This window comes from Panthera leo, chromosome E1, assembly GCF_018350215.1.
Source record: "Panthera leo isolate Ple1 chromosome E1, P.leo_Ple1_pat1.1, whole genome shotgun sequence".
Classification (NCBI taxonomy): domain Eukaryota; kingdom Metazoa; phylum Chordata; class Mammalia; order Carnivora; family Felidae; genus Panthera; species Panthera leo.
This window is the reverse complement of record NC_056692.1, coordinates 20,905,413-20,933,244: the sequence shown is the minus strand read 5'-3', so window position 1 is coordinate 20,933,244 and position 27,832 is coordinate 20,905,413. Positions and strand designations below refer to the sequence as shown.

Genomic DNA, 27,832 nt, shown 5'->3' with positions numbered 1-27,832 from the left:
GAGAATAGCCATCTGCAAAGAGAGCTATACAAGGCTCTCTGAGCACAGAGCCTAGCTTACACCTCTTCTGTGACTTAAGCAAGAAGTAGATTCCTGAAAATACATTCACAAGTCAATACTTTATAAAATATATCATATAATACATATGCTTTACACAATATCATATATTACATATACTTTATAAAATATATCGTATAATACCCACAATATCATGTAATACATATATACTTTATAAAATATATAATACCCACAATATCATATAATACATGTACTTTATAAAATACATCCTGTAATACCCACAATATCATATAATACACATACTTTATAAAATATATAATACCCACAATATCATATAATGCACATACTTTATAAAATATATCCTATAATACCCACAATATCATGTAATACAAATATACTTTATAAAATATATAATGCCCACAAGATTATATAATACATATACCGTACACTCAGTGGTCAAAACTACCCTCATCTCTCTTGAATGTATTTTCATTGCTGCATCACCTAGAAGTGGGGACCTTACCATTAGCTCCACACCCATGCTGTGTGTGACAGCTTGCACAATACCCCACCCCCATTATTTTATTTGGTACATGTGGACACGATTAGCCCCATTGCACAGGAGAGAAAAACAGAGGCTTATAGAGATGTGGCTTCCCCCAGATCACCCCACACCCTGGGTGTGGCTCTGCTCTGTGCTTCACACCATCAGCTAACAAGATGAAAGGGACAGTAGATGTTTCCCTTGGTGTGGCCTCTGGCCCAGTGGGAAGGTCTCTCTGTGTTACCTTCCCTTTCACCTGGATATTGTAACTTGTCACTGGGTATTGGCTTCCCTCAAAGAGGAGCAGTCTCACCAGAGTGACTTCTAAGCCCAGAATAGCAGAGGCTCTCATAAAAATTGAGTTAATATAGCAGAAACTGAAGCCCACAGTTATCTGCTATCACTTTCAAGCAGACAGCTGCAAGCTTTTGGCCCTGAGGGGCCTTCTGACAATTTATTAGGCAGAAGTGGAAGGTACCCCTGTGCCTTGCCCCAGAAAATGAGTCATTCGGTGGCCAGCCTGTGTGTGTACCTCAGACTTTCATGACCAGCATGGGTCCCACCTGGGACATGGGGAAGAAAACAGATGTCCTGTATGTATGTATGTATGGCCCTCCTCAGCTGCCTGGCAAAGCCCCACAGGCCCCATCTGGGTCCCAGAATCAAGGCAGCTCGGGGCCAGAAAGGACTTTCAAGGTCATCCAGTTCAAATGCCTAGCAAAGGCTAGAATCCCACCCAGTAGTACCCATTCCCTCTTGAAATCCATAGGTGATAGGGAATTCAATACCTCCAGGAGCAGCCAGAGCTGGAAATTTCCCCAAGAATCATCTAATCTGATCCCTTTACTGTCCAGATGGAGACATTTTCCACACCAGAGAAACAGCTTGTTCCAAGGTCACCCAGCTAGGCCAGCAACAAAGAGATGTCTATTTACCCTCCCCTGCACGTCCCATGCTTCGGCCATATTTCACTTCCCAGAATGAGCCATGCTGTTTCCTGTCTCTGTGTCGTTCACCGCATTCCCCCTTCTGGATGTGCCCATTGCACCGTATCTCTCACCTGCCCAGGAAAACACACCTGCCCTTCAAGGCTCAACAAGGCACTTTGTCTTCCATAAAGTCTTGCCTGAGACCTTCCTCCCACAGTGAAAAATTCTCCCCCTTGCCTGCATCCCAGGTGGAGGCTGTGCACACGTGGGCCAGAGCACTTGTCACCCTGGACTCCATATGTCCCTGCTGGTCTGATCCCCAACTCTCCCGGGAGGCCCTTGAGCATAGAGGCCACGTTCCCCATGTCTGTGTTCTCAGACCCGTCCACAACTCTGGGCAAAGACATGCTTGTTGAATAAACGCACGAATGAATGACTGGATGGATCAACACTGGAAAAGCCTCCAAAGCGATTTGTAATTTCCACAAATCCCTGTAGACTGTTTCATTTGTATTCCCCTCTCCTCCACTCCTTTCGAATCCACTTCCCCATTAGAGGATGGGCCAATCATTCCACCACAGAGAGGCGAGGTGATTGGCCCGAATCACCCAATTATAAGTAACTTCTCCTAGTTCTTGTGTTTGCAAGTTCAAGGGAAATGTCATGGTTAGTGCCATCTCCTGAGTCACTTCCTCTCTGGATGACACTTCCTAACACCTCCCCACCCCCCTGCCCAACTTGGGAGCCTGCCCTGAGGATCTGTCTCTTCCCCAGCCTCAGCTCAGGACATGCAAGTCTGTAGAACTCTTTGAGACTCCACTCCTGGAGACTAATGGGGAACACGGGATATGGGCATGTCACCTCCATGTGACCAGGGCACAAGAGGGCGTGGAAAGAGAAGGCAGATGAGCCAGACCTCAGCTCCAGCAGGGGGTAGGATTGTGGATACAAATTGTAGCTGGCAGGGGACAGACTCAAACATGGACTGACTCTAGCTCATTCTACATGCCGTGGCCTCCCTCCAACGCCATGCTGTCATCATGCTTCCTCTGGTCACTGGAGAGAGGTTCCGGCGGGTCTGGCCTCTCTTTGGGACGTGGGAGGGACATCCATGAAAAGGATGAGTATCACGTGGCCATCACACACTCTCCGGATGTCACACGCTCATGGGTGTTACACACTCACGGGAATGTGCACACACATGCACATGCACCTGCCTGGTCGGGACGCAGTGGTGATCAGGGAACCTCTGCACTCTGCAGCTCCAACTTCCAGGGCTTTCTTCCTTCCACCCTTTCCAATGGGAAGGCTGCATCTTGCCCCCTTCTTAAAAATTGTGCTGACGTTTGCCACACTTAGTATCAAATTCACTCCTTGAACCTTTTTTAGGTGTTGGAACCAGTAGCACTCAGTACATCCCAGCAGCCATCACTGCTCCCTCATTCCACAGCATTTCCATCCCTCTAATAGGAGACCCATGCCCACCCCGGCCTTTTACACAATGCCCAGTAACAAGGGCAGCGTTGGGGCCTTCCCGGCTCCAAGTGGTGAGGTCACTAGGAGCGCGTCAGTGGGAGGACGGCCAGGAGCCTGTGTGGGAAATGCTATCTGTCCTCTCTGTGCACTCAGGTCCCAGTGTTCCTTCAAGTCCTTGGTCAGAGTCCCCACTCACCCACCAGGCCCCATCCTCCCTACCTCTCAGCCCACCATCGGGAGGCAGTCTCTCTGTGCCCAGCTCCCAGAGCATCCTAGAACATAGCTATGCAGGTGCCGGTCAAGGGGGCCATGCCCCCAGGTCTTGGCTTGGCCTCTCACTGGCTCTGAATCCTTGGGCACATTATCCAATCTCTGCTTCAGGTTCATCATCTGTAAGCTGGAGTCAGTAACAGCACTATGAAAGTGTTGCCATGAAAGGGCTTGCACAAATTAGCACACTCCAAGCTATCCCAACAGTGCCTGGGGCCTCGGCCCTACTCCAGCTGTGGTTGGCCTTCCCACCACCTGTCTTGCCTGTGGTGCTCCTAGGCCACAAGGCTCAAAGTGCAGGGAGGCTTGAAAATTCTAGGTTGGTTGAAGGGCCCCCAGGGGTCACCCCGGATCTTCACTCCTTTTTGTCTGGATGTTTAAAATGGCCAGGACTCTGTCTCACTGTCACACGGGATCAGTGCAGAGGTGCCTTCCAAGAAAGGCTGAGCTGTGTACGCTTGCTCAGGAGACGCCTTTCCCGTGCCAGCTCTCCCGAAGGGCAGCAGACATTTGAGTGGACGGAGAGGTCCAGAAGAGGCAGTCCGTTCCCTGCTGGACTCTGGCTAAGGGGCTCAGAATGGCAAGGGTTCCACAGAGCTCCTCCTTCTCCCACGGAGGGAAGGCTTCGACAGCCCCTTCCCAGCAGCCCCTGATGCTCAGTGGTTTGCCCACCTATCCCCCAGATCAGCATCTGGCCAGTAGGGATGGGACGGCATGGCCCGAAGTCCCCATGACCACTAGCCAAGCCACTGCACCGGCTCCAGCTCCCAGCACGGAGAAGCAGCAATACTGGCACCTGTATAACAGGGTCCTGGGGAGTAAATGAAACAGGTGTGTGTCCACATCCGCCTCGCCTCACTGGATGGCAGTGAGAATTTAATAAAGTGACTCAAAGGAGGCACCAGCCAAGGCCAACTTCCTCCCCTCATCCCTTTAAGCGTGGATGTTATACCAGGGATGCGTTCATCGCTCACTCGTTCATTCGTTCATTTGACCTTTACATAGCACTTCCTTCTAGTTGGGTCCACTCTCCCATTCCCCATATTTTAGCCTGCATTGACTATATTTTTAATGTTTATTTATTTATTTTGGGGGGGTGGAGGGGCAGGGAGAAAAGAGAAAGAGAGAATCCTAAGCAGGCCCTGCACTGTCAGCACAGAGCCTGATGTGGGGCTCGATCCCACAAACCGTGAGATCATGACCTGAGCCGAAACCAAGGGTTAGACGCTCAACTGATTGAGCCAACTAGGAGAACCTGAATTACCTATAGTTTCCATCCCTGCCTGCATCTCTCAGAAATGAACCAAAATACTTTGAATTAGCCCTTCTCCCCTTCCCTCTTTGTGGTTCAGCTCATTTCCATCTTCTCTAAGAGCAACATCACTCTCCCTTTCTCTCACTCTTCTGGCCCCTCTTCCGCACCCTGCTGCCTCCTGCTCCCCCAAGGCCCTGAGACCTGTGGGTTCCTTACCCTAGTCTGTGCTTCCCAGAGACAGGTGCCACATCTGCACGTTCAGGCACCACAGCTGGAGATTACCAATCATCATATTTTATATCTGGCCTCATGAATAATTCAGGACCCAGAAAGCAAGAGCATAATAATTAACATGAGTTGGAGGGGGAACGCTAGTTCCAACATAGCCCCATCGGTTTTTATGATAGGATTTCGCCAAGCTTAAATGCACAACACCTGACCTTGTGTTCTTGGCTTGCATTTGAAGTTGTTTTCCATATTGAAACCATGTGTATGAGCCTCATATAATCCACAGTCAGAGCTCTTTCCCAGAAGCTGGTCTATTAGTAAAATCCTTGAAAAGAAACAAAACAGAGGTGACTAGAGAAGTCCCCAGACCCCAGTCTGTCAGAATAGCGTATGCAAAAATCAGATGTTCTAGAACGCAGAATCTGCATTGGACCTCGACTTACCTTCTCCCACAAACTCTGACCCTTCAAGGCAGAGCTTGGGTCTCCATCATCTGTGACCCCGCCACAGTGTCTGGCATGGTGGGAGCCCACCGTAAGATTCGGGGTGCCTCACGTCACTTGCATGATATTTTCAGGAACACTGTCTCCCCATCTCTAAGAGAGCTCTCATGGGTGGTTGCCTTGGACATTTCTGTTTAGGCTTCTTGGCCTTAGGGCTCTCTTGTATGATACCAAATATTCTGTAAAGACACAGTTAAACGCCCCAAGCAAATTCCCTCTTTGCAGCCATGCTGGAATTTTCCATAAAGTACACTAATTGATTTGCTCGTAAACGTCAAATGTTTGGATGTTTGTTTTCTTTCCCTTTTAAAAACAAATCTTCTGTTACAGAACAAATATTTGAAAGGGGTGGGGAGGGGAGAAGGGGTAATTCAATGTATTGGGATTCAGTTGTGTGAGATGCAAGTTGGAATGTAAAAAATAACTAATTAAGGCTTTTAGCACATCAAAGTGTTTTTCAGAACCTGGCTCCCTACTGTGAACCTGGCTTTCTGACATGAACCTGATTTCCTGGTGAGAATCTGGCTCCCTGATGAGAATCTCATTCCCTGGTGTGAACCTGGCTCCCTGCTTAGCATCGCATTCCCTCATATAAATGTGATTTCTTGATGTGAACTTGGCAGTCAGAATTAGTGGTCAGGCAAAACTTGTTGTAGGAATGAATGAGTGAATGAATGAATGAATGACTGAATGAATACTGTTAGACTGTAAAAGATGCTCTCTCTTAAGAGGCATATTATAAAAGTACTGCCTACATTAAAAATCCTCATATTACAAAGATTCTTGTATGTTTATGTGAACAGCACCTTAGCACCAAGCCAGAAGAGTGGAGAAAACTCTCCTTGGAGCACAAAAAAAGAGAGAAATATTCCCTCAATTTCTTTGCTTAATTCTGCTTGCTAAAAAAAGCTTTACTGAGATATAACTTACATGCCATTCAATTATCCATTTGCAGTGAGCAACTCAGTGTTTTTTTTTTTAAATTATATTCACAGGTATGTGCAACCATCGCCATAACTAAATTTTAGAACATGTTTGCACTCTCGGCAAAATAAATCCATACCTATTACCTGGCACTCCCCATTCTCCCCAGCCCTAAGCAACGGATAATCTATTCTCTGTCTCCACACATTTGCTATCGCATATACTTGGAACTATACACTCTGTATTCTTTTGTGACTGGCTTCTTTCAACTAGCGTAACATCTTCAAGGTTCATCCGTGCTGTAGCATATGTCAGTACCTCATTCCTTTATGTTGCCAAATAATATTCCACTGTATGGATCTATTACACTTTATTTGTCTATTCATCAGGCTTTTTTTTTTTTTTCATTAATTCTTGTCAGGGTGGTTAATAAGCCATGAGGTCGAGGCCAGAGGCACTAGGATTCCCTAATCACCATTTTACTTTTTAACTACTGAGAGCATCCCGACTCTTGATTTCAGCTCAGGTCATGATCTCACGCTTTGTGGGTCTGAGCCCCACATCAGGCTCCACATTGACAGCACAGAGCCTGCTTGGGATTTCCTCTCTCTGTCTCTCTGCCCCTCTCCCGCTCACGCTCACTCTCTCTCTCGAAATAAATAAACTTAAAAAGGGGCGGGGGGAGGCAAGTATAAATGATGAACAACTGTGCATGGGTAGTAAACATCTGTGGGGCGAGCCTGGGAATCTGACCACCATGTATAACTTTGTTTTCATGGAGAAATGAAATCTAAATTCTGAATAATAATCTTTAAGATGAAATTTCAGAAAAATTATGTTCTTCCTTTATAGTATCTGCCTTTCAAAACTCAAAAACAAAAAACAAATTCTGTGCTTGGGCCAAACAAACAAACAAAAACAATTTAATACACTCTTCATAATGCACATTACGGCGATCTTACAAAGTCAAATCTACAAGAGAATTTATGTTATTAGGCCTCCTTGAAAATAAGCATCTTAAATAACTGGGTGTTTTTTTTCAGTGCCAAGTAGGAACAGAACCCAGAAGCCTAAAATCTTTATCCAAAGTCTAATCCAACAGATTCCTCATTATTTCAGGATCAATCAACAATAAACTCAAATGGTCAAGGGAAAGAAAAAGAACAGTCCATACTGGTTTCTGGGCCTTGAAGTTTTTTCATCTTTCGTTTGGAGTGAAAAATGTTTTTGCCATTTTCTTTTCTGAAAGTCCGATCTTTTATTGGCCTTTTATGTAATACAGAAGAACATTTGGATATTTATGAACACTCCAGAATATCGGAGTTGGGCCTCAGATGTGGAGACCAAGATACGGAGAGAGAACATGCCTTGACCCAGATCACATTTGGGTTCACAGGAGAGCCAGGACTAGAACTCGTTTCTGTAATGAGGGGATTATTGGCACTGTCTGCTCTAGGGGTGTAACTACTCCTGGAATTCTCTCAACATCACTATGGGGATGGTGACAAGGTTGAGCGTACCGTGCAGACAGAGGAGAGAGTCTAGAAAGGTGGAGGAAGCAGACAGGCGGGATCAATAATATGCATTGATCACTTACCCAGTGCCAGGAATTGTGTCGGCTTGTTGCATACATTATCTTATTTAATCATCAAAAATTCCGTGTGGCAAATCGATTTCGATTTTTTTCCAAAAAAAACAAAAAAACACCTCAGACTTGGAGAAATTAAATTACCCAAGGTCACACAGCTATCAGTTACTAGATACTTTGAAGCCCCAAAGCCTGTGTGCTTTCTCAATTTACCTACTTCTCCCAAGGGGGCTGGAAACCAGCTCAGTGAGAAAGTGGAGATATTTAGCCTGGAGAACAGAAGACTCTAAGGGAAGTGACAGCGGCCTTCCCAGTTTTTTAGCTCTCATGGAGGCAAGAGGGAACACTGCATAAGAGCTGCTGGGAATCGTATTTCACGTCAATAGAAAGAACTTTCTAACAGCTGCTGTCTGTGTAGAACAGGCCGCTTTGTTAGGTAGCGAGCTCCCTGTCCCTGAAGGTATGTAAACAGAGGCTAGAAGATCACTTGGGGAGGTCAGGCGGAGTGAGGGCTCTGGACTCAATGAAAGGGTTAGGGGAGAGGACCTCTTAGAGCCCCTTCAACTAACGGTGCCAGATGAGACCTCAGCAGGGCTGTTATTCCTTAGGTATTTGAGGAAATGACATTCTGTTCTCATGACAGTAATTTTTTTAATTCTGATTTTTCTCGATTGGGCATTTTCCCCCGAGAATGAACCCTGGTGTGAAAACTGGAGTAAAACCATGCTATTCTATGAGTCAACAGTATAGCATGTCCATAGCCCTGCACCAGGCATCTGGGCGGTGGTGATGAGCATCGTGGGAATGAATGAACGAATGAATGAACAAATGAATGGCTACATAGTTAGTCACGTTAGAGAAATGGCTATTCTAACAGAGTCAACAAATTTCTTTAACACGAGTTCTCTTGGGACATTTGATAACTTGTGCTGACTCTAATAGGGGAGATTGGGCAAGCAAAACTTCCCAAAATGCCTGCACCACAGTACCCTTTCTTCCCCTGCCAATCACCTATTATTAGTATCTCAAGAGGCCCCAGGGTTCCTTGGGACACATAACATAGGGTTTGCTAAACATAGGGCTTTAAGACTATGGTGCTTTAGTATTTTTTTAAGATTTTATTTTTAAGTAATCTGTACACCCAATGTGGGACTCGAACTTAAAACCCCGAGATCGAGAGTCTCACGCTCCACCGATGGAGCCAGCCAGGCGCACCAAGACTATAGGCTTTAAAACAGAGACTCGGGGTCGATTCTTGTCCCCACCCCCTACCCCCCCATTCACTGCTCTGCACTTTGGTTTTCTCATCTATGAAACAGAGAGGCAACAGCAACTGCATCCCAGGATTGCTGCAAGGGCCCAAGGACACAATGGATGTAATATGGAGAGTGAGTCCGGCACCCGTGTAGGCAAGAAAGATACATGGAGGCTGTTATTTATTACCTCGTAGGCACTAAATGTATTACCTCATAGGGTCACTGTAGAGATTAAATGAAGTAAGACATGAAATAATGCCCCAAAGTACTTGGCATCTAGGAGTGCCTTCTAGAGGCAGACTCGCCTCGTGGCCAACGTTCTCGGGGCGCTAGGACTAGCTGGTACAAGATTTCCTGTGCCGGGAACGCATCGACTACCTCGAAATATGGAGCGTTTTCCATTTGCTTATGACTGTTCTGAAGGTGACATTCTAAGTTTCACCAGGCCCTTGAGTCTTTAAGTAATTGAAGTACTAAGAGTCTGAAGTGACTCACCCCGTGCTGTTTATTCTGGTCTCATTTGCACAAAAGAAAGGAAAATCACCAGCTCTAACCACCCACTGCAAAATGCTAGAGATGAGAATAGCCGGAGAAAATACCGAAAATAATTCCCTGGGCCCGGTTTGGCTCTTCCTTACACCAGCGGGGCTGGGAAATGTGTGTTGGATCCTGAGTCATCAAATACAGTATCATTCCCCCCCACCACCACCACCCTTCAGTAGATCACTGGGTCCCCTGAAGAGGGGAGGGGGGAGGAAAGTTGGGACAGAGGAGAGAGGAGAGATGCCCCAAGCAACCCGACCAGATTTCCAGTTCACACTGGAAGAAAAGGGGGGGAAATGTTTAAAAATCTACCATGGTTGACTGAACACCTACTACAAGTGAGGCACCCTGCCAGATACGGCAGAGGAAACAGTTCCTCCCAGAGGCAGTGCTCGACTAATAATAACGAAAAGAATAAGAATGTAAGCTCCCATATGTCAAGCGTCTACTACGCACCAGGCTCATTGCTTGGCATTTTCTATTCCAGTCTCTGATACGATTCTTCAAGGTAGGAATTGTTACCCACTCTTTACGGAAGGTGAGGAGCACAGACGTTTGTACCTGCATCCATTCATTCACACAGAAGACTCCGGGCCCCTGCTGGGCCAGACCCTGGGCTGGACCCTGAGAATGCACAGATGAGAACACAGACTCTCAGCTGAGTGCAGCAGTCTGGTGACTTGGCCAAGGTCACAAGCAAGTAGTGGGAGAACAGGGATGCAGCCCAGCTCTCTGCACCCCGGACCTGTGCCCAGCCGGCAGCAGCAGGAAGTTGCCTTTGAGCCCGGCTCCCAGATTCCCAGGGACAGGACCTACACTGCACCAGGCAGCTGCCCTTGCAGGGCAGCGGGGTGGGCTGGGAGCACAGCCCGTGGTTCTGCACCAGAGTCAACGGCACAGCTAATTTAGTTTAAATAAAGACATTTAGAAGCACGAGCTGCACTATCTAGCAAAGAAGACTCTGTCTCTGCCATCACAGGAGATTTTGCTGCAGAAATTACCATATTATACAGGACTGTCACAGTGCTGGATTACCCCAAGAGGTCCTTTGTGCTCAGCATGTATCACTAGACCTATCTCAAGTCTCCTCTTCCAAGATGCAGAGGGGAGCACTTTACTGCATTATCTCATTTAATCCTCATAGCAAGCCTACAGGATGATGCTGTTACTCCTGTTTTATAGAAGGGAAGCCTCAGGGTCAAAGAGGAGGGGCCCAAGGTCACCCGGGGGGGAAGAAACCTGGATTCGGATCCAACTCCGTCTGGAGTTAGAGTCTGGGTTCCTCCCACAACACCAAGCTGTAGGTTCTCGAGTGCTGTGGGGGAGCAGGCACAGAATGTTCGGCAGAGGTGTTCGGCATGGCCTGGGGGAAAAGGCAGGCAAGCACCCAGGAGCCAAAGACGCAGGCCGCTGTGCAGCTCAGCCATCCCAAGCATCATGTTGTAAGATAGACTGCTCAGTCGTGCTGAGCCTCATCTGTATGTGTGTGTACCCAGCGTGTGCCTGTGCGTGCAGGTGTGCAGGTGCGTGTGTGGGCCGTTCACAGATCTATAAGAGCAAATCACAAAACCAGGATTCCTTTCTGCTTTTGGGGGAAAGGTGACCCACAGAAAGAAGCCCAGCCTTCCCCACCTGAGAGCTTCCCAGAAACCATTGTCCTTTTGTAACTCTCTCCTTTTTCCACTCTGCATATCCCACCTCAATTTTTGGGCAGCCATCAGTCAAAGGGAAACGCCCCCCCCCCCACCCCCGCAGCAGGATTTCTCAAACAGCAGAGCCAACATCTCCACTTTGCTCCCTCATGTGAAACACATGGGTGCTGGCTGAGGGCTTTCTAGAGGCACCAGAAAGGAGCTGGCCTCTACACCTGTATGATGGCTTGTAGATAAGATATGAGTTTTTGGTCTGTGGATAGGCACCCACATTTTCAAGAGGTGTATATATTCCTGGAAGGTTACATTTCAATTATATTTTGTTCAATAAAATTACCTTTTAATTGACCCTGAAATTTGAACCTGCAAAAATACATGAATTAGCAATTACTAATGTTCTGACAGTCAACCCAGTTGCCCAAGCCAGAAACATGGGAGCTCCTCCCTCTTTCCAACCCTCCGCGTCCAATCAAACTGTAGTAGCTATTGATCTACCATGGACAACTCCTTCCCTCTGCCCCACCCCCCGCCCCGCCCCTGCCATCTGTCCAGCTCTCCCCAACTCCATTGCCACCCCCTCACTGTTTCTCTCCTGAATTAGTGAAACACCCCTGGACTGCTTCTCACTACCCCACCACACTCTGAGTTTAACCGTCCATCACCTCACCTCCACCTTGAAGTGAGAGTGTTCATTCATTTCCGGTCTGGTCATGATCCTCCCCTCTTTAAAACCCCCCTGGGGCTCCCATCGCCTTCCAAATAAAATCCCAACCCCATAGCATGACATCTATAGCCTTGACAATCCCAGCTGTCCCCAACTCAACTGTTCCCTCCCCCAAGCACAGCACCCTTAGGCCAGGTCGGACTGTGGGGTGGCTCCTTGATCCATGATGCTCTCAATGTCCCCCCCTTTGAGTCTTTGCAAATACTGTTTGGAGTGCCTTTCTGCCCCTTCATTGCCAAATATCCCCTCACCATTCAGGACATCTCCTGCCGAAGGGGTGCCTTCCACATCCTCCCCACCATGTCCAGTGCTAATTGGTTGGGGAGGTCTGCTCACTCGAACTATAGGAATGATCTGCTTCCCTCCCTTTCAGACTGTAGGCCACCTGTAGACTGTCTTTCACCTCTGTATTCACAGAGCCCAGTCTGTTGAAGGAATGAATGATCCCTCGTAAAGTCTCTTTCCTGTGTCACCTCCTGATGACTTTTGAGTTTTTGCTTAGACTCTGTGACATATTTAAACCATAGAAGCTGGGGACAGAAAAGCCAAAGCTTCTGCCAATCAGTGATCAATCAGAAGTGAAGTTCACTTGTCTCCGAAATTATCATGGGAGTCAATGAGAAAACAAGGAATCATTTACAAAATCTCAGTGTACATTTGACTTTGAAATCATTGGATTAAGTGCAATAGATTTATGCTCATTTGAACGGACATGTTTACGGGGAGCCTGGGTGGCTCAGTTGGTTAAGCGCTGACTTCGGCTCAGGTCATGATCTCACAGTTTGTGGGTTCAAGCCCTGCATCGGGCTCTGTGCTGACAGCTTGGAGCCTGGAGCCTGCTTCACATTCTGTGTCTCCCTCTCTCTCTGCCTCTCCCCTGCTCACGCATGTCCGATGTTTAAACTCTTTCTACTATCTTCTTATCCTGAATGATGCTGGGAAAGGCGTATTTCTAGACTTTGTTAGGGAAGATTCTCAGAAGCAGAATTACAAGTCAGAGTCTAGGAACATGTCTGAGGCTCTAGACACATGTTGCCACCCGTTTTCAATCCGTTGTCCCCATTCACACTATCCCCGGAAGTACACGAGAATCCCCACTTTACCACACCCGACCCCGCCTGCAATTTTTTATTTTAAAGTATCTATTCTATTTTGACTGGTGAGAAGTCAGTCCACACTGTTTTGCCTTGTATTTTCCAGATGAGGAAGGAGACCAAGCAGTTTTCCATAAGTTTACTCATGAGATGTATTTCGTCTTTTGTGGGTTGCAACAGAGTTTTCATCTTCATTTACCGGGAAACACCTTCATAGAGAGAAAGCCTGGGCTGGATGCACAAACTCAGTCCCGGCCTCCTTCTGCCACCCGGGTCACTCTGGCTGCGTGTCTGTGGCTCTGAGGCTCCAGTTTCCTTGTCTGTGAAATCAGGGTTCTAACCTAATAACAACTTCTGCCCACCTGGTGAAAGGGCCGCAGGCCCGCAGCACACGTGCAGCTGTGGTTCCCTTTCCCTTCCTTTTGAGACCTGAGCCTTTTGTCATTGCTGCGGGTGACTTTAAGTTCACTGCAGCATCAGCATCACCGGAGAACTTACTAGAAACACAGCCAGGGGCCCCACCCCACACTTACCGCATCAGAATCTGCCTTTTAACAAGCTCCCCACGTGATTCATAGGCACATTAAAGTTTGGGGTGGCCCGCTTTCAGGTTTCAGGGTGATGGTTGTGTTCTCCAGGAACGACACCCAGCACCGACCAACCCAGGGAGGAAGAGGCAGATGATGAGCCTGGTACCCGGGAGCTCTGACCCACACCCCGTTCTCACACGGCTTCTGCCAGCCCCGGGGAACAGAGGGCAAGCAGGCTGCATGCATTCTCTTTGCAGGCGGCCCAGCAGGCCCAGTCAGTCTCTGGGAAGGCAGCCTTCGGCCAGCAGCTCAGCCGGCAGCTGACTTTTTTGCCTGAGAAGGGGCCACATCTTGGGGAAGAGCCAACCAGGGGGGCAGGTAAGAGGTTGTGGACTGGGCAGGGTGTAGCGACCTGAGCCTGTGTCCTACTGACATTCCGAGGGGAGCCCCGGGCTGCTGGTAGGGGTCTCAGATGGGAGCTTGGAGAGCAGGCTTTTGTTCATTTGGGCCCCACCCATTGTTGGCATCATGCTCACTTGGGGGGTGAAAGATGCACGGGAACTTTGCTCTACACGTGGCAGAACAGCAGCCGGTAGGGGACACAGAGACATGTTTTCCAGCCAGTGGTCACCATGATGTGTAGATGTAGCCACCTTCGAAAAGAAGCGGCACTCACGTCTGCCGTCCTGTTGTGCCTTGTCATGCTCCCAACCGAGGAGAAAGCCTGCATGGGCAAGAGGGAATCGGCCTTCCAGGGACTGGATTAGGCTCTTATCTCCCTGAACCTTCTGTCAGCCCTCTGGTGAGCGACCTCATTCTTCAGCTGAGCAAGCTAAGGCTCAGAGAAATTGGCAGCTAGGACCCCCCGCCTAAGGAGTGGGGGGCTCCCCAGCTCCAAGGAGCTCTTCTCACTCACTCACCTGCGGAAGTTGAAAGTCTGAGAAACTCAAAGTCCCGGGGCACCTGGGTGGCTCAGTTAAGCATCCGACTTTGGCTCAGGTCATGATCTCACGGTTCGTGAGTTCCAGCCCTGCGTTGGGCTCTGTGCCGACAGCTCCGAGCCTGGAGCCTGCTTCGGATTCTGTGTCTCCCTCTCTCTCTCTGCCCCTCCCCTGCTTGTGCTCTGTCTCTCTCTCCTTGAAAAATAAACATTAAAAAAAAAATTTAAGAAACTTAAAGTCCCAAAAAAGGATGGGGACAGGATTTGAACTAGGGTCTAGGCCTTTGGAAACCTGGGTCTCAGTTCTCAGTTAAGCCATGCTCTGTTCCCCTGAGCTTTACTGCCAGGCTGCTTCCAGGCCCAGCCTCCAGTGGCTAAAAAAGTAACCACTATTCAAAGAATAAACAGCAGGGGACACTGGGCTGGCTTGGTCAGTGGAGCGTGTGACCCCTGATCTTGGAGTTGTGGGTTGAAGTCCCATGGTAGGTGTAGAGATTACTTACAACAAAATCTTAAAAAGAAAACAAAGAAGAAGAAGGCTGTTGGGACTCCATCACTGCTGGGAATTTAATGCCCAGACTCCTGACCCAGCATCATCCCTTCCCATCCTTCTAACTGCCACTTCCTCTCATCCCTGCCAGCCTGTCTCAGAGCCTTCACATTTTCAGGCTTCCAAGAGTTGTTTCCAGTGTTTCTAGGCACATGTTTTTGGGTTTTTTTTTCCACCCTCAGTTCATAAGACCGGTCTTTGCCCACCCTCTGGCTGTAGCAGCCAGAGAAATCCCAAATTCATAGGCATTGGAGCTTCTCCCTGAAGGATGGCTCCCCAGCTTGCAGCTTCCAGAGACCTCCAGGGGGAGCCACAGAAACCTGTTTGCATACAAGACAAATGAGAATAATCTGTGCAGCGTTGTTTGGGATGCTCCTTTGGAGGCCTCAAAATTCTGTCCAAACTGTGCTTACACGATTAGTCTGCTTAGCACACGGATATAAAAATCTAAAAGCTGGATCTGAAAAGTCACGCCATCTTCAGAAGTTTGGAGAACGAAAGTGCTTCACCTAAGATCACACGGCAGGTGGCTGGCGGAACCTAGATAGAGCCCCAGCGTGTTGTCATCGGACATTCAGCGTCCTCCCTTCCCCTGGGTGTGTGTGTGGGGGGGGGGGGGCGGTCAAGAAATTATGGATTGTGTTGGTTCAGATGGAGGTCAGTGCAGCTGGGAGGGGCGGGTGTCAGGAAAAGGAGGACACCTAGAGGTCCAGCCTCATTCCGTTCCTTCCTTGCACTGATATCTCAACTCAGTTCTTTCCTCCTGCTTCAGAAGGTATATGAGTTTCCTACAGCTGTTGTGACAAATGACCACAAAAAGTGGCTTAAAACAACAGAAACGTAATGTCTTACAGTGGTAGAGACCAGCAGTCCAAGATGAGTCTTACGGGGTGAGAATCCAGGTGTCGGCAGGCCTGGTTCCTTCTGGAGGCTCCAGGAGAGAATTCAGTCCTGGCCTCTCACAGCCTCTGGTGGCTGCTGGCATTCCTTGGCTTGTGGCCCCTCACATCAGTCTCGGCCCCATCCCCACACTGCCATCTTTTCTGTTCTCAAATCCTGATCTGCCTGCCTTTTCTTTTTCTTTTTTTTTTTTTTTTAACGTTTATTTATTTTTGAGAGAGAGGGAGACAGAGCATGAATGGGGGAGGGTCAGAGAGAGGGAGACACAGAATCTGAAACAGGCTCCAGGCTCTGAGCTGTCAGCCCAGAGCCCGACGCGGGGCTCGAACTCACGGACCGTGAGATCATGACCTGAGCCGAAGTCGGCCGCTTAACCAACTGAGCCACCCAGGCGCCCCCTGCCTGCCTTTTCTAAGAGCTCTTGGGATTAGATCCTGAATAATCCAGGATCATCTTCCCATCTCAAGAACCCTAACTTAATCCCATCTGCCAAGTTCTTTTTGTGAGGTCCCAGGGACTAGGATGTGGATGTCTTTGGGAGCCATTACTCAGGTCACCATAGGCAGTAACAAGATGTGGTTAAGAGTATAAGCTGTACAGGGGCGCCTGGGTGGCTCAGTCAGTTAAGCATCCAACTCCTGATTTCAGCTCAGGTCACGATGTTGAGGTTTGTGAGATCGATCCCCACGTCGGGCTCTGCGCTGTCAGCACAGAGCCAGCTTGGGATTCTCTCTCTCTCTCTGCCCCTCCCCTGCTTGTACGCTCACTTGCTCTTCCTCAAAATAAATAAATAAACATTTTTTAAAAAGAGTATAAGCCTTGCAGACAAACGTGGGTTCACATTTCAGCTCTGGCACTTGCTCACTGCGTGACCTCGGTCTTTCAACCTTCCTGGGAATCTCCTGTTTCCTCTTCCATCAGATTGAAGTTACACAATCTCCCTTTGGGAACTGGGTGACGGCCAGGCACGATTTGCACTGGGCACCCAGCACCGTAGCTGGTGCACCGTAGGTATTGAATGCAGGCAGCCAGAAGAGCTCGGGGATCCCAGAACTCTGCTCCTTCACTCTCGGGAGGAAGGTCTATGGGGCTGGTGCAGTCTCGCTGATTCTAGAGAGTCAGCAAATGCTGTAGGATGTGGGAGCCAGCCAGTGGTGCACACAGATTGGGCCTCCATTATCCTCAAAATTAAGTTTGCACCAGGCCCGTTTGGATTAGCTAGTAATGGAAGACGCAAAGCACTGATCTATGGTAAGAGAATTCTGAATAAGTGAGTTTGTGATAATGTAATATCAGTAATAGACAGAAGCACCTGCGGGCTCTGCCTGCTTCTCTGCTAAGATACTCCACCAGGTCAGATCTTCGCTTCCATTTTTTCTTTTCATTTCATTTAAAGGGATGTTTCCTTTTCTTTAGTGGGACGTTTCCACTTCCCACGGTGGGGGGCAGGGGGGAGAAAAAGCAGTCACTTCTGATCTTCTGAACCACAGGTCTCAATTTCCAGCCATTGGCTCACCTTCCTGGAGGCTTCACCCTCCTCAACACCATAACCAACCTGCTGTTCCGTACGACCGGGGCCCCTGGAGTCACCTCGGAAGTAATGTCCCCCAGTCCTCAGTGCGAGCTCCTCAATGTTCAGCAGCTGGGCTTCGGGGGAAAAGAGTCCTGATTGACCACTTGTGTGGTGTAAATGTTGAAATGGCTGATCTCAAGCTACCAGCCTGACCTTGTTGAACACCGTGCTGGGCAGGATGAGCCGTCGGTACCACTGAGCTGGTCCCGCACACAGCTGCCCACTCGCACCCTCCTCCCTCTTCACACACCCCTTCTCCGCCGAAGGGCACCCACTTCTGTACTTTTGCATGGCTGTCCTTCAGCCCAGGTAGCATCCCATTTTCCCGCCATGAAAATCCTGTTTGTTCTTCCACTCCTGGACCCACGCAGTCCCTCGCGTGAATTAATCCTCTCTTGCTCTGCTTGCACGAAGGACGCTGCTTGCCCCTTTATGTAGCAGTTCCTCACTACACCTGTAGCATGCAATTAATGACAGTCGCTAAGCGTCTGTCACTCCCTGTCATCTGTCACTGGGCGCATCCCTGCAGTGGCCATGTGACTCCAGGCATACACGTTTCCCAGATGGTGAAACAAGGACGCCATCCCACACCCTGTTTTCTTTTGAGGATATGTACAGTGCCTACAGTAGGTGCCCAATAAATGCCGAGGCCTTTCCTCAGAGGGCAGAACCGAGCGTCTTTCCTCCTTGTCAGCCCTCGCATCCCCCGGTCGCAGGAAGACTCTCGCCCAGCCAGGCCTTGTGGAGATGAAATGGAGTCTCCCAGCACGTGCAGTGCGAGTAGGGGTGAGTGGCGAAGGGTGAGGGGCAGCGCCCTAAAAGGTCTGCAGCTGGCCTCACATCTCACCCATATGGGATGAGCTGTGACAGTCTAAGAGATTCCAGCTCAGCCCCGGTTGGGGAGGGGGTGTGGGAATGAGTGCAGATGGAACGTTTTCGTGGTGGCTTCATCTTGCAAGCATCATGGATAACTCATAAATGTCAGAAGTGATGCACGCAGTTGAGAAGGCAGAGAGGAATCTGGAGATACTTAGATATTTACCAGAGCATGTGGGGAAGCAGGCTCAGCCTTAGACACCGCTCATATTTTCATCAGCAGAGGCTGAGTGAGCTCAAGCAACTTAAAGCCTAATAGAAGCTTCCATTTTCTCATTTGGGATCTGAGTGCGGTTGCCTCATTATACAGCGTAATGTTCCCCGATGGATGTTCGCTCCGCCGGTGTCTGCAAAATAGAGAAATATGGTGGTGGGGGGGGGGTGCAGCACACAAGGAAAGTGGCGACTCAGCGATTTCCTCTGCTGCAGCATCTTGGGTTGGATCCCCAAGGGTGTGAGTGACCCCCGAGGAATGGGGGCGTCCGTTACAGGCACTCCTGTGTTCTGCCTCTTTTCCCTGCTTCAGTTGGGGTGTAAGGTTAGGAGTTTCTGGATTCCGCACACGGGGCTGAGACAGACCAACTTGGGAGCTGCCGCCTGTTTGGAGGTAGTTTACGGGAAGCCAGATGGAAGACCTCTACTGGAGCTCGCTCTGACCGGCCGATGGGACTGGCCGACAATGTGATGCCAGGGAGATGGGGAAGGGGGCGCAGGCTGCAGGGAGCTGCTGAGGGCGGGGGACTTGGAGAGCTCAGTCCAAGGACACTGTCTGGATTCGTACGTTCAGTCATTCACGTACTCACCCATTTTTTCATCCTTTCTTTCAACAAATATTTATGGGGCACTTAACACGGGCCAAGTACTAGGGACGCAATCCTAAGCAAAAATAGACAGAGTGCCTGCCTTCTTACAGCTCAGGTGGTGGTTCTTAAATAGGTGCGCTTTTTGTCCCCAGGGGACAGCTGACAGTGTCTGAAAACATTGTGGGTTGTCATAACTGGAAGGAGCTTCTGGATAGAGGCCAGAGGTGCTGCGAAACATCCTCAAATACACAGGACAGCCCCCACCACAAAGAACGATCCAACTCAAAATGTCAGTAGTGCTGAAGTTGAAAAACTATGGTCCGGAGGCTTTGGGAGGAGGGGGACGACAGTCTTTTTTATCTGACATGTTTTCAAGGGCAAATTATTTGTACGGCCGACCTATATATTTGCTCACAAGCTGGCAAAAGATAAAACTGGGACAATATCTAAATAAAGTTTTAAATGTCACAGCAGCAAGAATAATACCCACATCTATGTGATGTAGTAGAAGGACTAGGCTACACGGTCAGAAGGCCTTATTCCAAGCATTCTGGGTGGCCCTTAGAGGACGCCTACAGGATGGGGGGGGGGGGGTGCCAAAAGCACAGGGTTCGTGGTCAGGAGCCCAGGTTTAGGTTCCGAATCTCCTACTCCTACCTGAGTCATCCTGAGCCATTCGCATCACCCCTCTCTATCTAATAAAGTTCTTTTTTTGTTTTTTTATCTTTTTTAACGTTTTATTTTATCTTTGAGACTGAGAGAGACAGAGCACGAACGGGGGAGGGGCAGAGAGAGAGGGAGACACAGAATCTGAAACAGGCTCCAGGCTCTAAACTGTCAGCATAGAGCCCGACGCGGGGCTCGAACTCATGGACCGTGATATCATGACCTGAGCCAAAGTCGGACGCTCAACCGACAGAGCCACCCAGGCGCCCCTATCTAATACAGTTCTTTAAATACAGCTAGGTGGTCCAAAAATTTTTCACCAGGCCATTAAAATGTAGCCAAAGGCACTGGCCCTCATGCTCCAGAATTCTTCCAGACCTCTGTCCACTGCCATCTTCTTATTAGTTAATCATTCATTCATTCATTCATTAGCAAATATTTATTGAGCACCTACTATGCACCAGCCCCTACTCCAACGGCTGAGGCTGAATCAGTGAACGAAATATATACAGAAACTACATTAATAATAATAATAATAATAATAATAATAATACATTGTCCAGAGCTACAAGTTTTATGATGAAATAGAACGAGGTGATATAATAAGGGGACACTAAGTTGGTTAGTGGAAAGATCTCTCCAGGGAGGTCACTTTTAAGCTGAAACCCAACGGAAAGGGAAAACGTGAGTCAGGCAAAGCTCTGGGGGAATGATGGTTCCAGGCAAAGGGCCAGTGAGAATAAAGGTTCCCCAAGGAAGGGGGAGCTCCACGTGTTCAAGGAATAGAACATGTGAGGCTGGAGCCCCCCTGGTGAAGGCAAAAGGGTCCAGGATGGGTGGGAGAGGACAGCAAGGCCTGAGTGAGGCATTTGGATTTTGTTCCCAGAGAGGTGGGCAGCCAAGGGAGGGGACCTGAGCGAGAGAGTCCTGTCTTCTCATAGACTCATTACCCGGCTAGGGATCACATTCCTGTAGCAACCCCTCCAGCACAGGATTTATGGCAGATTTTCTCTGCTTCCTCACATCGACACCAGCTGCTGAGATGCAGCTCCTTCCCGAACTTGCCCCAGTTCCTGTGAAACAGACACATCGAGGCTCACTGGAACTTCCCCGTCAGGGATCAGGGATGGGGTTCATCCTCTTGTGTGTCCATCCACTCACGAACTCACCCCCTAAACTGTTAGCGAATCCGGTCTTAGTCTGGTTCCCCTAGGAGCAGACCCTGAAAGAAAAAGACACGGAGTTTATTTGGGCGATGATCCCAGGGAACACCCATAGGGAAGTCAGCAGTGAGACAGGGAAAGAAAATAACCAAAAACAAGTCATGATTAGGCAAGTTAGTACCACGGCCAATTGGACTTTAATCCCTCAGGGAACGCTGGGAGCCAGTGGGACATGAACCTCAGAGTTACCTCACCTGAAGGGTGAGGGAGTGGGGGTATTCATGTCCCAATTACTGACAGCCTGGTTGAAGGTGGCTCCAGGGAGTGTTAACTTTCTGGAACTTCTCCCCTGCCCTGTGTATGGTCAGAGAAAGCCTGCAGGCAAAGAAACACAGGTGCTAGTAGCTGGAAATGGGGCTATCCCACCATAAAATTAAGCCCAAGGGGACGTGGGCAGGACATCAAAAGTGTCAACTATGAGCCACATTTTTTTTAAAGCACTTAATTTTATTTATTTATTTATTTTGTCTTATTGTGGTACAAACACTCAACACGAGATCCACGTGACAAATGAGAAGTGGTGACTGTCGGTCCAGTGTTGCACGGCAGATCTCTAGAGTTCGTTCATCTTGCTTAACTGACACTTGATGCCCTGTGATTCCTAACTCCCCATTTCCCCCTCCCTCCAGCCCCTGGCAGCCACCATTCCACTCTTTGATTCTATGAACTTGACTATTTTAGGCACACCTGGGTGGTTCAATCGGCTTAGCCACCGACTCTTGATATCGGCTCAGGTCATGATTTCACCATTCATGGGATGGAGCCCCACAGCGGGCTCTGGGCTAACAACATGGATCCTGCTTGGGATTCTGTCTCTCCCTGCCCCTCCCCCACTCTCTCTCTTTCTCAAAATAAATAAACATTTTTAAAAAATTATTTAAAAATTGACTATGTTAGAGGAGCATTTGTCTTTCTGTGACTGTCTTCTTTCGCTCAGCATAACGTCCTCAAGGTTCTTCCGTGCCATTGCACATCGCAGAATTTCCTTCTTTTTTAAGGCTGAATGAAGAGTGTAGCTTCGTATGTGCAAACTACATTTTCTTTATCCCTTCATCTTTCAATGGACACTTGGTTGTTTCCACCCCTTGGTTATTGTGAATAATGCTCCAGTGAACATGGGAATGCAGCTATCTATTTAAGATCCTGCTTTCAATTCTTTGAGATAAATACCCAGAAATGGGATTGCTGGATCATATGGTAGTTCTGTTTTTCATGTTTTGAAGAACCTCCATGCTGTGTTCCATAGCAGCTGCCATTTTACATCCCCACCAATAATGTGCAAGGGTTCCAGTTTCTCCACATCTTCACCAATACTTGCTGTCTTTTATTTTTGTTTTTTGGGGGGTTTTTTTGATACTAGCCATCCTGACTGGGAGGTGGTATCTCATTGTGGTTCTGATTTGCATTTCCCGTGGTGATTAGCCACGTTGAGCATTTTGTCATATGCCTCTTGGCCATTTACACATCTATGCAAGCCCTTAGCCATTTTGTAATTGGGTTATTCGTTTTTTTCTGCTATTGAGTGTGGAAGCTGACTTTCATTGTCAGACACCATGCTTGGTGCTGAGGACATGTGGATCAAGACGGTCTGGTTCTTCCTCTCCAGGAGCTGACTCTCTGACCCTGCCTCTTTTCTCACTTGTAATACAGGTCTAATACTCATAAATTCTACTACACCGGAGGTTTTGAAGATTCAATGGCATGCCACGATGACATATTTGAAAACCCTTTGCAAATGAATTGTGGACACAGACTTTAGACATTATAATCACCACTCAGCAAGTCACTTAACTTTCTTAGTCTCCTCCATCTGTCAGATGAGAGTAAGAATATTTGCTCTGCCTACTTCAGACAGTCATCAGATGCTTTCCGTGAAGTTATGAATGGGAACGCTCTAGAATACTACTGAAATGTAAGCCACCGCTCACCACCTCCATCCATACGCTTTGCACTACCTGGACATAATCCATGTACTTATGGGATCCACCTTTGTGAGCTTTCCTCCTCAGACCAGGTAGAGTGCCTGGCACATACCTAGTGCTCAGTAAATCCCGGTTGAGTTGAATCAAATGTCAGCTCTTGTCACTGTAAAGTGAGAAGGAATTGTTAAACCCAGTTAATAGATGAGAAAACTGAAGCCCAGAGGGGAGGTGGGAGAGTCACGCTGCTAGGAATGGGCAGAGCCAAGACTAGGACCCCTGATGTCTTGGCTTTCTTTTTTTTTTTAATTTTTTTTAAAATTTACATCCAAATTAGTTAGCATATAGTGCAACAATGATTTCAGGAGTTGATTCCTTCATGCCTCTTACCCATTTAGCCCATCCCCCTTCCCACAGCCCCTCCAGTAACCCTCTGTTTATTCTCCATATTTAAGAGTCTCTTATGTTTTGTGCCCCTCCCTGTTTTTATGTTATTTTTGCTTCCCTTCCCTTATGTTCATCTATTTTGTATCTTAAAATCCTCATATGAGTGAAGTCATATAACATTGTCTTTCTCTGACTAATTTCACTTAGCATAATATCCTCTAGTTCCATCCACGTAGTTGCAAATGGCAAGATTTCATTCTTTTTGATTGCCAAGTAATACTCCATTGTATATATATATACCACATCTTCTTTATCCATTCATCCATCGATGGACATTTGGGCTCTTTCCATACTTTGGCTATTGTTGATAGTGCTGCTATAAACATGGGGGTGCATGTGCCCCTTCAAAACAGCACACCTGTATCCCTTGAATAAATGCCTAGTAGTGCAATTGCTGGGTCATAGGGTAGTTCTATTTTTAATGTTTTGAGGAACCTTCATACTGCTTTCCAGAGTGGCTGCACCAGCTTGCATTCCCACCAGCAGTGCAAAAGAGATCCTCTTTCTCTGCATCCTTGCCAACATCTGTTGTTGCCTGAGTTGTTAATGTGAGCCATTCTGACAGGTGTAAGGTGGTATCTCATTGTGGTTTGATTTGGATTTCCCTGATGATGAGTGACGTTGAGCATTTTTTCATGTGTCAGTTGGCCATCTGGATGTCTTCTTTGGAGAAGTGTCTATTCATGTCTTTTGCCCATTTCTTCACTGGATTATTTGTTTTTGGGATGTTGAGTTTGATCAGTTCTTTATAGATTTTGGATACTAACCTTTTATCTGATATGTCACTTGCAAATATCTTCTCCCATTCTGTCAGTTGCCTTTTAGTTTTGCTGATTGTTTCCTTCGCTGTGCAGAAGCTTTTTATTTTGATGAGGTCCCAGTGTTCATTTTTGTTTTTGTTTCCCTTGCCCCCTGAGACGTATTGAGTAAGAAGTTGCTGCAGCCAAGATCAAAGAGGTTTTTGCCTGCTTTCTCCTCGAGAATTTTGATGGCTTCCTGTCTTACATTTAGGTCTTTCCTCCATTTTGAGGTTATTTTTGTGTATGGTGTAAGAAAGTGGTCCAGGTTCATTCTTCTGCATGTTGCTGTCCAATTTTCCCAGCACCACTTGCTGAAAAGACTGTCTTTATTCCATTAGATATTCTTTCCTGCTTTATCAAAGATTAGTTGGCCATACGTTTGTGGGTCCACTTCTGGGTTCTCTATTCTGTTCCATTGATCCGAGTGTCTATTTTTGTGCCAGTACCATACTGTCTTGATGATTACAGCTTTGTAATACAGCTTGAAGTTTGGGATTGTGATGCCGCCTGCTTTGGTTTTCTTTTTCAAGATTGCTTTGGCTATTCGGGGTCTTTTCTGGTTCCATACAAATTTTAGGATTGTTTGTTCTAGCTCTGTGAAGAATGCTGGTGTTATTTTGATAGGGATTGCATTGAATATGTAGATTGCTGTGGGTAGTATCAACATTTTAACAATATTTGTTCTTCCTATCCAGGAGCATGGAATCTTTTTCCTTTTGTGTGTGTGTGTGTGTGTGTGTGTGTGTGTGTGTCTTCTTCAATTTCTTTCATAAGCTTTCTATAGTTTTCAGTGTTTAGATTTTTCATCTCTTTGGTTATATTTATTCCTAGGTATTTTGTGGGTTTTGGTGCAATTGTAATGGGATAGATTCCTTGATTTTTCTTTCTGTTGCTTCATTGTTGGTGTGTAGGAATACAACCGATTTCTGTGCATTGATTTATATCCTGCAATTTTGCTGAATTCATGAATCAGTTCCAGCAGTTTTTTGGTGGAATCTTTTGGGTTTTCCATATCATGTCATCTGTGAAGATTGAAAGTTTGGCCTCCTCCTGGCCGATTTAGATGCCTTTTATTTCCTTGTGTTGTCTGATTGCAGAGGCTAAGACTTCCAATACTATGTTGAATAACAGTGGCGAGAGTGGACATCCCTGTCCTGTCTTGTTCCTGACCTTAGGGGAAAAGCTCTCAGTTTTTTCCCATTGAGGATGATATTAGCATTGGGTCTTTTGTATATGGCTTTTATGAACTCGAGGTATGATCCTTCTGTCCCTACTTTCTTGAGGGTTTTTATCAAGAAAGATGCTGTATTTTGTCAAATGCTTTCCTTCCTGTCATCTATTGACAGGATCATATGGTTCTTGTCCTTTCTTTTATTGATGTGATGAATCACATTGTTTTGCAAATATTGAACCAGCCCTGCATCCCAGGTGTAAATCCCACTTGGTTGTGGTGAATAATTTTTTTAATGTATTGTTGGATCCGGTTGGCTAATATCTTGTTGAGGATTTTCGCATCCATTTTCATCAGGGAAATTGGTCTATAGTTCTCCTTTTTAGTGGGGTCTCTGTCTGGTTTTGGAATTAAGGGGATGCTGGCTTCATAGAAAGAGTTTGGAGGTTTTCCTTCGATTTCTATTTTTTTTTTACATGATTAATGAAGTTGAATGTTTTATTAAACTATCTTCCTGCAAGGCTGTTGCTTCACCATATAAAAATAGCACCAGCAAGCACAGTATATTACAAAATTAAGATAATATTGTTCTTTATCTGACACTATACAACTAACAGACCTTTCTCCACTGCCACTTATTTCCAATGGACAGATCATTTAAGTATTTTGACCCCAATCCAGGTATAGATGTAAGCAAGTGAAAATTTCCAAAGGTTTAAGATGACATTGTTATCCTGGAATTACATAGTTTTTATAACTAATTTCTAACCACAGCTAATTTCAGGATTCTGAATAGTATAACTGGAGCCTAGCCTAAAAATCATCGGGTGTTGCAAAAAATATACATATTGTGTTTATAGGCAATCGTTAGAAAGTTAAGGGGTGTTTTCTTTCATTAACATTGTTGCAAGTAGTTTCTTTTTGCACTGGTATTGCTAAAAGTTGCCATTTTAAATCCTCTGTGCACCATTAATTTAAGACAACTATGCTAGATTAAGTTGTTTCATACTAGTTTATTTAGGGGTTCCATTTTTACTCCTCAATAGATTTTATGTATTTCTCATATGCTTCTTCACTCATCAATTCATCCAGTTCTGAAGGATTACTGAGTGTTATCTTGATCAGCCAACCATCTTCATAACAAGATTTGTTGACAAGTCCTGGATTTTCTGCAAGAGCTTCATTAATTTCAGTTACTTCTCCTGATAGAGGAGAATAGAGTTCACTAGCAGCTTTCACACTTTCCAAAGCACCAAACTCCTCTTGCTTGTTCAATTTTGTCCCAACTTCAGGCAGACTACAGTAAACAACATCTCCCAAAGCTTCCTGTGCAAAATTGCTGATTCCCACTGTTCCAATACCATTTTCTGTTGTTATCCATTCATGTTTGTCTGTGAATTTACGCACAGACAGCAGAGCGGAGCCTGTGCACAACGTCCGGACGGCGCCCGCCCTCAGCCCCCAGGGCCGCGGCAGGCAGGGCGCGGCGGGCGCGGAGGCGGCGCGCAGGCTGCAGGCCGCAGACCGCATGCTCCACACCGCTCGTAGCGCCATGTTCGCAGAGCTTGATTTCTATTTTTTGGAACAGCTTCAAGAGAATAGGTGTTAACTCTTCCTTAAATGTTTGGTAAAATTCCCCTGGAAAGCCATCTGACCCTGGACTCTTGTTTTTTTGGGGGAGATTTTTGATTACTAATTCGATTTCTTTACTGGTTATGGGTATGTTCAAATTTTTCTACTTCTTCCTGTTTCAGTTTTGGTAGTGTATATGTTTCTAGGAATTTGTCCATTTTTTTCCAGATTGCCAATTTTATTGGCATATAATTGCTCATAATATTCTCTTATTATTGTTATTTCTGCTGTGTTGATTGAGATGTTTCCTCTTTCATTCTTGATTTTATTCATTTGGGTCCTTTCCTTTTTCTTTTTGATCAAACTGGCTAGTGGTTTATCAATTTTGTTAATTCTTTCAAAGAACCAGTTTCTGGTTTCATTGATCTGTTCTACTGTTTATTTTGTTTTGTTTTGTTTTTTGTTTTTTTTGTTTCAATAGCATTAATTTATGCTCTAATCTTCACTATTTCCTGTCTTCTGCTGGTTTTGGGTCTTATTTGCTGGTTTTTTTCAGATCTTTAAGGTGTAAGGGTAGGTTGTGTATCTGAGATCTTTCTTCCTTCTTTAGGAAGGCCTGAATTGCTATATACTTTCCTCTCATGACTGCCTTTCCTGCATCCCAGAGGTTTTAGGTAGTGGTGGTATCATTTTCATTGGCTTCCATGAGCTTTTTAATTTCCTCTTTAACTTCTTAGTTAGGCCATTCATTCTTTAGTAGGATGTTCTTTACTCTCCAAGTGTTTGTTACCTTTCCAAAATTTTTCTTGTGGTTGATTTCGAGTTTCATAGTGTTGTGAAAATATGCACAGTATTATC

At 46.7% G+C, this 27,832-nt stretch overlaps 2 protein-coding genes across 2 annotated transcripts in view; one reads left to right on the top strand and one right to left on the bottom strand.

The window, feature by feature from the left end:
* Positions 1–27,832, top strand: part of ASIC2 (acid sensing ion channel subunit 2) — a 267,566-nt gene that overhangs the window by 59,394 nt on the left and 180,340 nt on the right. The window lies entirely within an intron of this gene.
* On the bottom strand, positions 26,396–26,960 carry LOC122207361 (glycine cleavage system H protein, mitochondrial-like). Its single transcript, XM_042917478.1, has one exon. It carries the CDS (start codon positions 26,954–26,956, stop codon positions 26,435–26,437), a length of 522 nt encoding a protein of 173 aa, XP_042773412.1. The 5' UTR covers positions 26,957–26,960; the 3' UTR covers positions 26,396–26,434.

Bases quoted from the DNA above. Each gene is read 5' to 3' on its own strand.
- LOC122207361 (XM_042917478.1), bottom strand. From the start codon at position 26,956: ATGGCGCTACGAGCGGTGTGGAGCATGCGGTCTGCGGCCTGCAGCCTG.